At 45.4% G+C, this 13,175-nt stretch overlaps 1 protein-coding gene across 1 annotated transcript in view; it reads left to right on the plus strand.

Annotated features, from left to right (window-relative positions):
* The window catches only part of ddhd1b (DDHD domain containing 1b), a 94,509-nt gene that overhangs the window by 41,834 nt on the left and 39,500 nt on the right, over positions 1-13,175 (plus strand). Inside the window, exons 6-7 of the mRNA XM_049590662.1 lie at positions 9,941-10,047; positions 10,817-11,073. Of these exons, the coding sequence (XP_049446619.1) occupies positions 9,941-10,047; positions 10,817-11,073 (364 nt within the window). The remainder of the gene's footprint in view (positions 1-9,940; positions 10,048-10,816; positions 11,074-13,175) is intronic.

Raw genomic sequence — 13,175 nt, forward strand, 5'->3', positions numbered from 1 at the left:
CTGTGTTTCTGGGACATTAATGAGCAGCACGGGGGCTCCACAAGGGGCTGTCCTGACTCCATTCCTGTTCACACTGTACACGGCGGACTTCAAATACAACTCTGAGTCCTGCCACATCCAGAAATACTCAGACGACACTGCTATTGTGGCGTGTATCAGGAATGGGCAGGAGTCTGAATATAGGGACCTGATGAAAGCCTTCAGTGATTGGAGTCACAAGAACTGTCTCCTCCTGAACACCTCAAAGACCAAGGAAATTATCATAGATTTCCACAGGTCCAAGCCCCCTCTTCAGCCAGTGAATACCTGTGGGGTGGACATCGAGGTGGTGCCAAGCTATAAGTATGTAGATGTACACCTGGATAATAAGTTGGACTGGTCTCTAAACACAGATGCCCTCTACAAAAAGGGGCAGAACTGGGGCAGTGACGGATTTCCACTGGATGCGTGTCCACTGAGGAACGGCAGCGCTGGTTATCCGCTGCGTGCTCCGCCATCCGTCAAAAATAGAAGTCCTGCGTATCTGTTGCGGAGGGCTCTGGAGTGCCGCAGCTGAGACGGAGCCGGAATGCAGCACAGCTGCAGCCGGTGGAAACACACACGTTGACTAGAATTGAATCCTATCGGCTCCACTGCCGTGCCGGAGCGCAGATGCAACCAACACGCATCTGGTGGAAATAGGCCGTTAGATCTCTCAACATCTCTTGTAAGATGCTGCAGATGTTTTGTCAGTCTGTGGTGGCAAGTGTGTTGTTTTATGCTGCAGTCTGCTGGGGAGGAAGCATTAGACACAAAGATGAAAGGCGGCTGGACAAACTAGTCAAAAGAGCTGGCTCTGTGATTGGAGTCAGGTTGGACACACTGGAGGAGGTGGTGGAGAGATGCACACTGAAGATGTTCGAGGCCATCATGAACAACCCAGATCATCCACTCCACAACACCTTGATGGACCAAAAAAACTGTGGTGGACGGCTTCTCTCTCTTTGATGCAGGACAGAGAGATACAGAAGATCCTATATACCAACAGCCATCAGGCTTTATAATTCTTTGACATATAATAGATGAGCTGACAGATAATTGAATTTCCCCTTGGGGATGAATGAAGTTATTCTTAACTCATGAGTCAGCCTCCAAAACTAGACTGGAGACTCACTCTCTGTGCTCTGCCTTTTATGCAGGTGCAGATTCCAGTGAACCTCCACCTCTTTTTCCTTGTCCTTCCCACTTTGACCAGAACCTAATGGTGTATTACCCAGGCATGTTGGAACATCACTCCTTATCCCTCTGTACATACTGGTGTCCAGGTTGGCCCAGCCATGACCCCTTACATAATGGTGTACTGCATAACGGTGAAACAGATGCATCTAACTTCTCCTTCCAATATGTTCAGGCCTAATCCTACTCTATTTTTTAAAAATATTTAATCACAGTGATATACATTCAATACATGACTAGATGTGTGAATGAATACATTGATTCAAGCATATATTCCATACCTAATTAAAATATGTGGATGATTACCTGCTGATTAATACTTAATCATACTTTGTAGTTAAGGCTAATTTTACACAACAGTATTCTGACAAATAATTTTGACGAAGAATAAGCACTCATCTCCTACCTGACTCCTGTAAAGAAAACCTCTGAAAACTGTAGTGGAGGAGGGGGCTCGGCTTAGGCGTGCCTAATGTTACAGCTTAGTCTCACTCATATTATGTTAAAAAAAACGGTAAGATCTATACGCACCGCATCATATAGGCTAAGAAAGCAGCAAATGCAACTTTCAACACTCACTGTAATGAGTCTGTTTACCAACAATCTTGTCAGCAGCAAAAACAACACAACCCATTGGACCATCCGAAATGTCACTGCACTGCAGACGCGATGACTTAATAATGACCAGGCCGAAAACACAACCCTAGTCAACCAATAGCCTATACGCCACCCAGCAAAAGGTATACATACACACAGACACATTCCGATTTTAATTACCACAGCTGGCAAGAATAATAAACACATACTGTACACCTACCCGATGTCAAGTGACTGCAATGTAGCCAAACAGAACAGGCGAAAAGAGAGAGGAGCTGCTCCTGCCAGCTAGTAGCCTACCACTGCTCGGGAATGACAGATGAAGGGCCTACGGTGATGTTTTCCTTGGCAGGTAAGTTTACTTCTCACAGTCACACACAAGTCGATGAAACGTGAGGCTAGTCAGTGACTTGTCTGCTGCTGCAAATGTGTAGTAGTGAAAGTCTTTTAGTTTCAGGGTAGCTCAAGAGTCATATGGCATATATGGGCATATGCCATGTGAGCTGGTGTGACAGTGAGTGTGTTGTGTGTGCTGTGCTGCTGTGCTGCTGTGCTGCGTGCGCTGCTGTGCTGCTGTTGTGCTCCTGTGCCGTCCCGTTGGAAACGAGGTGCTTTATTAGTTTAAAAAAACAAACAAAAACAGAAACGGAGGCTTAAAAGATCCAGGGCAGAGCCCAAAAGATCTGGGAATGCACAGGTCTAACAATGTCCATGCTCTCCACCATTGCATGGCTGAACAGAAGCTGCGACCTCTTGGTCACACTCTTGCACTTTCGAGCAGACATCCTCCACATGGACCTTCCTCACCAGTTTTTTATCCATGTGGATGCCCAGGTACCTGTAGGAGTCTACCTGCGCTATTGTAACAATGCAAACAGCGGTTATTGCTGATGGCTTGGCATAGACAAAGAAAGCAAGCCATGACAATTGAGAGGAAATGATTATAGTGAAGTTGAAACTAAAGGACTGATAAATATTTGATGATGCAGTGTTCAATACTAAAATGTTGTAGGGAATGCACAAGAAATTGCCAATGAGGCTATTTGTAGAGTCATCCAAACAGCTGGGCTGAAAATGTTATTTTGACCTACAGTGGGGCCAAAAAGTATTTAGTCAGCCACTGATTTTGCAAGTTCTCCTACTTAGAAAGATGAGAGAGGTCTGTAATTTTCATCAGAGGTACACTTCAACTATGAGAGACAAAATGAGAAAAAAAAATCCAGGAAATCACATTGTAGGATTTTTAAAGAATTTATTTGTAAATTATGGTGGAAAATAAGTATTTGGTCACCCACAAACAAGCAAGATTTCTGGCTCTCACAGACCTGTAACTTCTTCTTTAAGAAGCTCTTCTGTCCTCCACTCGTTAGCTGTATTAATGGCACCTGTTTGAACTCGTTATCTGTATAAAAGACACCTGCCCACAGCCTCAAACAGTCAGACTCCAAACTCAACCATGGCCAAGACCAGAGAGCTGTTGAAGGACACCAGGAAGAAAATTGTAGACCTGCACCAGGCTGGGAAGAGTGAATCTACAATAGGCAAGCAGGTTGGTGTGAATAAATCAACTGTGGGAGCAATTGTAAGAAAATGGAAGACATACAAGACCACTGATAATCTCCCTCGATCTGGGGCCCCACGCAAGATCTCATCCCGTGGGGTCAAAATGATCATGAGAACAGTGAGCAAAAATCCCAGAACTACACGGAGGGACCTGATGAATGACCTGCAGAGAGCTGGGACCAAAGTAACAAAGGCTACCATCAGTAACACACTACACCGAGAGGGACTCAAATCCTGCAGCGCCAGGCATGTCCCCCTGCTTAAGCCAGTGCATGTCCAGGCCCGTCTGAAGTTTGCCAGAGAGCATATGGATGATCCAGAAGAGGATTGGGAGAATATCATGTGGGTGAAACCAAAATAGAACTTTTTGGTAAAAACTCAACTCGTCGTGTTTGGAGGAAGAAGAATGCTGAGTTGCATCCCAAGAACACCATACCTACTGTGAAGCATGGGGGTGGAAACATCATGCTTTGGGGCTGTTTTTCTGCAAAGGGGACAGGACGACTGATCCGTGTTGAGGGAAGAATGAACGGGGCCATGTATCGTGAGATTTTAAGCCAAAACCTCCTTCCATCAGTGAGAGCATTGAAGATGGAACGTGGCTGGGTCTTCCAGCATGACAATGATCCCAAACACACCGCTTGGGCAACGAAGGAGTGGCTCCGTAAAAAGCATTTCAAGGTCCTGGAGTGGCCTAGCCAGTCTCCAGACCTCAACCCCATAGAAAATTTGTGGAGGGAGTTGAAAGTCCGTGTTGCCCAGCGACTGCCCCAAAACATCACTGCTCTAGAGGAGATCTGCATGGAGGAATGGGCCAAAATACCAGCTACAGTGTGTGCAAACCTGGTGAAGACTTACAGGAAACGTTTGACCTCTGTCATTGCCAACAAAGGTTATGTTACAAAGTATTGAGTTGAACTTTTGTTATTGACCAAATACTTATTTTCCACCAAAATTTACAAATAAATTCTTTAAAAATCCTACAATGTGATTTCCTGGATTTTTTTTTCTCATTTTGTCTCTCATAGTTGAAGTGTACCTCTGATGAAAATTACAGACCTCTCTCATCTTTCTAAGTAGGAGAACTTGCAAAATCAGTGGCTGACTAAATACTTTTTGGCCCCACTGTAAGTGGTACTTGATAAAAGTTCATTGGATTATCAAAATGAAAAGAGTTTATCTTCTTGGGAGCATGAATTTACACAGCAGATGTTATAGTTAGATAATAAAATATGTGGATGATATTTTGTCTTGTGGATATCCCAAACTGGAAAGAGTTTGAGCATCACCAAAACACTGATTCATCATATGGGGACAATGAATATACACATCTGATTTCACCAAAATGTGGTCATTAGTTTTTTGTGATACCCCCTCAGTAGGGGTGGGCAAAATATTGAACATACTCAATGTATCTTGGCTTGTTCCATGTGGGATGTATAAAATGAATATATACCGAACATCAAGCATAAATTGGTACGTCGTTTTTTTTAAGCCACTGGTACGAGACTAACTTCAGTGGTTTGGTTCTCTTGCTCTCTCCTATTGCTCTCTCCCTCTCATAGATGTGCACACAATAGATGTAACACACACTCCCCTGCTCATCCAGATCCCTTTCTCGTGAGCAATAGTGTGAGCAGGTGAGGCATATGTTTTTGTATATGCAGGGCTTCAGGTTTTGCAAGGAGCATCACTGTGACTTGCAAACAATATTAATATATGGACTGGAGAGCTGTTAATTTGTTTCCAGCTTACAGTAAATAAATCCTCACGTTTAATGGTGCCATGGTAACAGTTCAGGCTCTAGTTTCCCGGCGCAGCGCAGGGTGGCAAACCCCGCGTGGAGCTACTTTCAAGCAGCGCAACCCGAGGCATGATCAGTTTGGTAGTTATGCAGACCGAGGTGCGGTGAGATGGGTGTGGCGGCGCAGCAGGGGGAGGTGTCGACGGATCCAGCTTGGCGCTGTGACAGTTTCGTGCCAAAAGGCTTCACCGAAGGTACGCTAAAAGCTCACCATCTGAAACCAGGTCTACTGTCAACGTAGGCGGAGCGCAGCCGGTGTAAGCCGATGTCTGGCTGACCAGCGGACAGTGCACACACGTCTCCAAAACCTCACAGGCAGGTTTCCAGAATATCAGGCACATTAATAATGCAATAAATACCCAAAAAACAGTATTCAATGCAACTATCTGCAATCAGCACATAAATGTATCTTTATATCGACTGTCCCATCACATGTGATGTCAGATCAAAGGGGCACGTTTGGCACGCGTAAGGGAAACCCAACTTGATTTGATTAACACAGCTGCAAACTAATGAGTTCACATCCCTCTCAGCCAACCACAAACAGCCACAGCATCAGATATGGAGTATATATTCAGCTTCTGTCATCTTAGAAAAGTCAAAAGAAAAGAAACAGAGTGAGACTGCGAGAGAGGAGGAGAGAGCGCACTCGCACGCGCACGAGCACGAGAGAAATGCTGTCAACAAATTGTAAGTTATGCTAGGTGTCTTAAGGGTTTACATGCTTCATGTGATTGCCTATACAAATGTTAAAATGTTCTTGCTTAACGGGATCTACAAAGATGGAGTACATGATTGTGAGGAGGAGGACTTACGCTGAGAGGGTTTACCGTCAAAGGACATCCTATTTGGCCATGACAGAGCTGGAATGCAGGTGGGCCACACGAATAATGACTGGAATACCGCCGTGTTCAATGTAATTGACATTTCATGTCGTACTCTTTTTTCATTACACAGGAACAAATTACATGTACCCCGCAAGGTGGTCCAAGTGGTGATGCGCATCGTGGCCTCTGATGCACACCCTGGTGGCACCTGTGCTCTCCCTGTTGCTGTAAAGGTGACAGTGGCTCTGACCTTCTTCGCCACCGGGTCTTTCCAGCACACCGTGGCCACGGTGGCGGGGATCAGTCAGAGAGCTGTCAGTTCAGCTATACATGCAGTGATGTCTAGTCTAGTCCGACATGCAAATGAGCACATAATTTTTCCATCCACACCTGAGAGCCAGCTGGAAACGAAGCGAGGTTTCTTGTTGAAATGTGGATTCCCTGGGGTACTGGGAACAATCGACTGCACACGTGTACAGTTGCGCGCCCCAGATACCCAAGCCATCACTTATGTGAACCGTAAGGGAGTACACTCCATTAATATCCAGGGGCCTCATTTATAAAAGAGTGCTTAGGATTCATACTAAAAGTTGACGTGCGCCCAAAAGCTGAAAATGGCGTGCGCCAAAAAATAATCTGATTTATAAAACCGTGCCTACTTCACACCTGCAAGCACTTTTCCCTTTATAAATCACAGTCCACCTGGAAGATTGCGCAGGTGGATTCACCTCACATCCCGCCCTCTGCACACCCACATTTTTCCATGAATGGTCAGTGCAAAGTACCTCATGAATGTTTTTGCATATAAATAAGCCTGCTGATCAATAGCATTTTACGCTCAATCATGGCAGAGAAAACAAGGAAGAGAAATTTCACGGAGACCAAAATAGATGTGCTTGTGTGTGAGATGGAGGCCAGAAAAATTATTTTATTTGGTGGTCACAGTAGTGGCATCACTAATAAAAGAAAAACGAGTGAGTGGCAGCACGTCGTCACCACTGTAAATAGCGTGAGTGCCACAGAGCGATCTGTGGCAGAGGTGAAAAAGAAGTGGTTGGATCTGAACGTGGAGGCCAAGAGGAGAGTGGCATGGCACCATCACAGCATGTCTGCTACAAGTGGGGGCAAGGGCACACTCGAGCCCACACCGCTGGACACCAAAATCGCCTCCATCCTTGGGACGGCCAGCGTGTGTGGCATAGTGTCGGAGAAGGAAGGAGACACAGATTTGGCAGAGACCACAGAGGAAACCGATACAGTACAGTTTAATCTGTTTATTAAATGTATAAATTAAATATTTTAACAGAGACTTGTGAAAAGGCAGTGGACTTATGTGTTGTGTCCTCAGTCACTCTAGAGTTGGAAGCAGTGGGTGACGAGGAGGTTCTGGGCACAGCGTGTCCTGGCACCGTGGCTGAAGGCCTGGCTGTCCCCAGCACCAGTGCGTCTAGCACCAGTGTGGCCCAAGCACATGGCGCACCTGGAGGTGGCCGGGTCCTGACTGACACTGTCCTGCAAACACAAAGGGACACCATCAGTGCAGTAAATGAAATTAGAGACGAACTCCAACAAATACGTACAGTGATGAGTAACGTGTGATGTTATATCTGACATTGCCAGCTCCATTAAAGATCTTGTTAAAAAATGAAACATACTTGCTGTCTAATTGCAAACGCCGCATGACACCTTCACGGAGCCTTGCTCCCTTTTGAAACTCCTCATGTTGGGGAGGTGGTTGTGGGTCGGGGTCCTCATGGTGTGGCGGAGGGAGGCCAGGCGGGAGGGGAATGGTGTCCCTCAGTGCAACGTTGTGCAGAACTCCACAAGCCCTAATAATTTTACACACCTTTGTAGGGTGATAGAGCAGTCTGCCCCCTGAGGCATCTAAACACCTCCACCAATTTTTGAGGAGGCCGATGGCTCACTCCACAATGGAGCGCGCACAAGAGTGGGCCACATTAAAGCGCACTTCCTCTGCGCTCTGTGGGTTGATGAAAGGTGTATAGAGCCAGCACCTTAGGGGGTAGCCTAAGGTGCTGGCACCTGCAAGTCACCTGCAAGGTATAACAGAAGAGTAATTATAAATCAGGCTTTAATGGTTAGAATGTCTACAATGGTGTTTATGTACTTGATGATGTATGGAGCCAGCCATCACGTGCAGCGCCTGCCTGCAGTCTGTTCCCTACACTGCTGTGTGTCAGGATGAATGAGTCATGTGTGGAGCCAGGCCACCGTGCGACTAAATTTGTCAAAACCATGTTTGAGGTACAAATAACTTGTACATTGATTGTATGCACATTTTTTCGGTTCACATAGACAAATTCAGCCCTTATAGCAACGTGAGTGCAGTCAATTGCGCTGATTACATTTGGGAAACCGGACATTGCTGCAAATTGCATTTTTATTGTTTACTCGTGGTCCCTAAAGTCTCCAAAAGTAGATCAGGAGCCAGAGCCTTCAGCTATCAGGCTCCTCTCCTGTGGAATCATCTTCCTGTTACAGTCCGGGAGGCAGACACCATCTCCACATTTAAGACTAGACTTAAGACTTTCCTCTTTGATAAAGCTTATAGTTAGGGCTGGCTCAGGCTTGCCTTGTACCAGCCCCTAGTTAGGCTGACTTAGGCCTAGTCTGCCGGAGGACCCCCCCATAAGACACCGGGCACCTTCTCTCCTTGTCTCTCTCTCTCTCTCTCGTATCCTATTACTGCATCTTGCTAACTCGGCCATTCTGGATGTCACTAACTGGGCTTCTTCTCTGGCATCCTGAACAGCTTTATGCACAGGTGGTTCTGATTTCATCCTCGTTGCGCGTGGTATTTGTGATCTGTGCACAGGACTCATTTGTTGCACCGGGTTTAAACATGTCACCAAATATCTTTCTTTGTAGAGAAATATGTTTGTCTTACCTGTCCCAACCTCTATCCCACCAAAGTCCTCGATGCTGACAGAGGACAGCGTGGAGGATGCAATGTCCTCCGCTGAGCTGAGGGGCACACTGGTAGAGGGGCCACCCCCTGTTGCCCCTGTCTGCCTCCTGTGCTCAGAGAGCTTTTGTTTGGCCCTTCTTCTAACATCATTGAACCGTTTTGTTTTTTTTTGCACTGGGCAACGGTTCTCAGTGTATCCAGGCAACATTGATTTACAATTGTGGTGACCTCCTCCCTGGCTACCTTTGCATCATCAGCCCGTGGAGGTCTGCTTGCAGTTCCGTATATTCGGACACTGCAAGCTTGGACCTCCCAGGCCAAAGCATCAGTTTCCTCCTGGGAGAAGTTTGGTAGTCTGACACTGCTGATCTCTTCCGCCATGGCGAATTGAGTAAACTCTCATGTGAATGGGCTCTGTAAAACCCACTCCATGCCTCCTCTCCTCCCTCTTTCCGACTTGCGCAGGTAGGAGGGACGGAGGTGGGAAAGAGGAGTAGCTGCGCCAGTGCGCACGGTGTGCCAAAATTGCAAAGTCCGCCTGGCCACACCCAGTTGGCAAAGCCTGGACCCTGCCTCGCCCGGTCTGCGAAACTAGAGCCCTTTAACTTAATGAGTTTAATGATAGCATAAGCAGGCATAGTGTGTGTGTTCTGTATCTGCAGGGCTCCATAGTGCTACTATCTAGTTGTATTTTGCAAATGGAGCACTACTGTGACTCACTACTAATATTAATTTATCAATTTGAGACCTGTTAGTTTGTGTCCAGCTCAAAGTGAATGACTTATCATGTTTAAAGGCACAGCGGCAACAGTTTGTGCTAACTGCTAAAAACTGTTGACCGGAAGCTTGGGAGAATGTATGTCTTTTAATATTTATTTACTGTATCTTGGTCCAGAATCACAGTTTTTTTTTTTACTAGAATATGAAACAGAATTAAAAATAAGAGATTTTTCTCTGGCAGTGTTTAACAGTTGTGTTGGATATATTTGTATGTTCTCTCTGCAGACACGGTGGACTCCATCACCCCAGACAAAGTGCGAGGTCTCAGAGACATGCTGAACAGCAGCGCCATGGACATCATGTACTACACCAGCCCTCTGTACAGAGATGAGGTGAGGCTGAGAGTATCCTGCACTACAGCTTTATAGTTCCCTTTAAGGAACATACCCAGCCTGGAGTTTAGCCTCGTTCTGTCTCCCCTCTTCACGGCTGTGTTTCCGCACTTTGCTGCTGGCAGTTCTGGAGCATTAGTCCCAGGAGGCTGAATCAATGTCTCTCAGGCACAACTAAATCCTAGCTAAAGTACTTTAACCCAACATGGCGAGATTTGACTAAATTTTGGTCTGAGTGTTAAAGAACTGACGATTAATCAAGACTCTGAAGGATGAAACATCTCTTTTAACCCCCTATTCCAGTTTCATCTTCTTCTTTTCTCCATCAGTGGGTTGAATATTTTTATTGTCCCTTCTTTTCTTTGTAAGAATTCTGTTTCCTGTTTGTCTTGTTTAGTTTCACCTCTCTTCCTCTTCTTTTTCCATATTTGGGTAGATGTCCCTGGCTGACTGCTCAGCCAGACTTTTAGCCAATCAGAGAGAGGTTAAAGTTAGAGATGTGAACACTCGACACTCGTGGACAGTTTTTACAGGTAGAGTCTGTTACCATGGAAACAGAAGCTGATGGAGGAAATGCAGAGTCTTACCAGTGTTTTAACTAACTGCAAATCACTCTTCTGTCCATTAAAACAAACCTGTTTCACCGCCCCCCCAAAGGGATCAAATTTAGCCAAATGTTATTGACACACTGTAAAATAGTGACAAAGACAAACACCTCACAACTTTGTATATGTGTGCTGTTGTCGTGTGTCTGTGTGTGTGTATGTAGATTACAAAGGGTTTGACTCTGGAGCTGAATCGTCTGTACTCACTCTTCTGCTCGCGAAATCCAGACTTTGAGAAAAATGGGAAGGTGTCCATAGTGTCTCACTCGCTGGGCTGTGTCATCACCTTCGACATCATGACAGGCTGGGACCCTGTGCGTTTTCATCATCAAGAAGCACCAGACCCGGAAGAGACAAAAGTCCGCTGGGCAAGTGACGAGGAGCACCACCTTCAGGCGCAGCTGAGACTCACACGCCTCAGGTACAACATGGGTTGTTTTTCTTGAACAGGTGAGGAAGTTGATTCCACATCTGTTGTTATGTTGATGTTTTTGCTGTGAACTTGAAACCTCAGGTGAGAGCAAGAGAACTGAAAAACCAAAGCCAGTCTCATGCTGGTTGGCCCAGGTTCTACTGCAGGTAGAACCTGGGCTACGTGGATGTAAAAACCCTTTTTACATGCCCCAAACACAGCTCAAACAACAACTAAATAAACAACAACTAACTCCAACAACTCCATACAGCACCGATATCCCGACCCACTTGGTATATTTCGGGCTCTAACTCGACCACACGTTATTTAAAACACACATCATTCATCTCAAATGAAAGCTGAGACTCCGCTGTTTCCACACATATGCGCCAAATCACACTACCACAAAACATCAGAGGGCTAGAGGCCAAAGAACAACAACAACAGAAATCTTTTCTTTGTAATATATCTCTTACCTTGTTTTTGCCGTGAAAAGCGCATTCTGCCATTGAATCACGCTTCATTCGCGTTTACTGGATGTGGTCAGTCATTCAAATGAGTCCGGACTGAAACAAAGGTTCCGGGGGAAGCATAACAATGACCACTCACAGCAGCCGACATCGCCCCACAATGCGTTCAGCTGCCTCTGATTGGCTTACAGTGCTGCCAATCTAGTTTTGGTGGGTATAGCGCCATTCTATTGGCTCTAACAAATCAAACAAGGTGTCAATCACTCAAATCTGCCCAGCCATCACAGAGATACGGGCCTCCAAAGGTCAGAATAGAAACTCAGTTTCAAATTTAGTAGGTGTGTATTGGTCAGTTTGGAGTGGGAAATACAGGAAAAAAACGAAACGGACAGTTGTATGTGTTTATCCTTAACATCAGTAGGGATTTACAGAAACAAAAAATGAAAGATATAGGATTGTACATGACAAAAATCATATGGAAACATGGTGCAATTTTGGAGAGCTCGCCTGAATTTTCTGTACTAAAACCTCTCTAATATTGTATATTATAATATATATACAGTACAGGCCAAAAGTTTGGACACACCTTCTCATTCAATGCATTTTCTTTATTTTCATGACTATTTACATTGTAGATTCTCACTGAAGGCATCAAAACTATGAATGAACACATGTGGAGTTATGTACTTAACAAAAAAAGGTGAAATAACTGAAAACATGTTTTATATTCTAGTTTCTTCAAAATAGCCACCCTTTGCTCTGATTACTGCTTTGCACACTCTTGGCATTCTCTCCATGAGCTTCAAGAGGTAGTCACCTGAAATGGTTTCCACTTCACAGGTGTGCCTTATCAGGGTTAATTAGTGGAATTTCTTGCTTTATCAATGGGGTTGGGACCATCAGTTGTGTTGTGCAGAAGTCAGGTTAATACACAGCCGACAGCCCTATTGGACAACTGTTAAAATTCATATTATGGCAAGAACCAATCAGCTAACTAAAGAAAAACGAGTGGCCATCATTACTTTAAGAAATGAAGGTCAGTCAGTCCGGAAAATTGCAAAAACTTTAAATGTGTCCCCAAGTGGAGTCGCAAAACCATCAAGCGCTACAACGAAACTGGCACACATGAGGACCGACCCAGGAAAGGAAGACCAAGAGTCACCTCTGCTTCTGAGGATAAGTTCATCCGAGTCACCAGCCTCAGAAATCACAAGTTAACAGCAGCTCAGATCAGAGACCAGATGAATGCCACACAGAGTTCTAGCAGCAGACCCATCTCTAGAACAACTGTTAAGAGGAGACTGCGTGAATCAGGCCTTCATGGTCAAATAGCTGCTAGGAAACCACTGCTAAGGAGAGGCAACAAGCAGAAGAGATTTGTTTGGGCCAAGAAACACAAGGAATGGACATTAGACCAGTGGAAATCTGTGCTTTGGTCTGATGAGTCCAAATTTGAGATCTTTGGTTCCAACCGCCGTGTCTTTGTGAGACACAGAAAAGGTGAACGGATGGATTCCACATGCCTGGTTCCCACTGTGAAGCATGGAGGAGGAGGTGTGATGGTGTGGGGGTGTTTTGCTGGTGACACTGTTGGGGATTTATTCAAAATTGAAGGCACACTGAACCAGCATGGCTACCACA

Source organism: Epinephelus fuscoguttatus, linkage group LG11 (assembly GCF_011397635.1).
Source record: "Epinephelus fuscoguttatus linkage group LG11, E.fuscoguttatus.final_Chr_v1".
Taxonomy (NCBI): Eukaryota; Metazoa; Chordata; class Actinopteri; order Perciformes; family Serranidae; genus Epinephelus; species Epinephelus fuscoguttatus.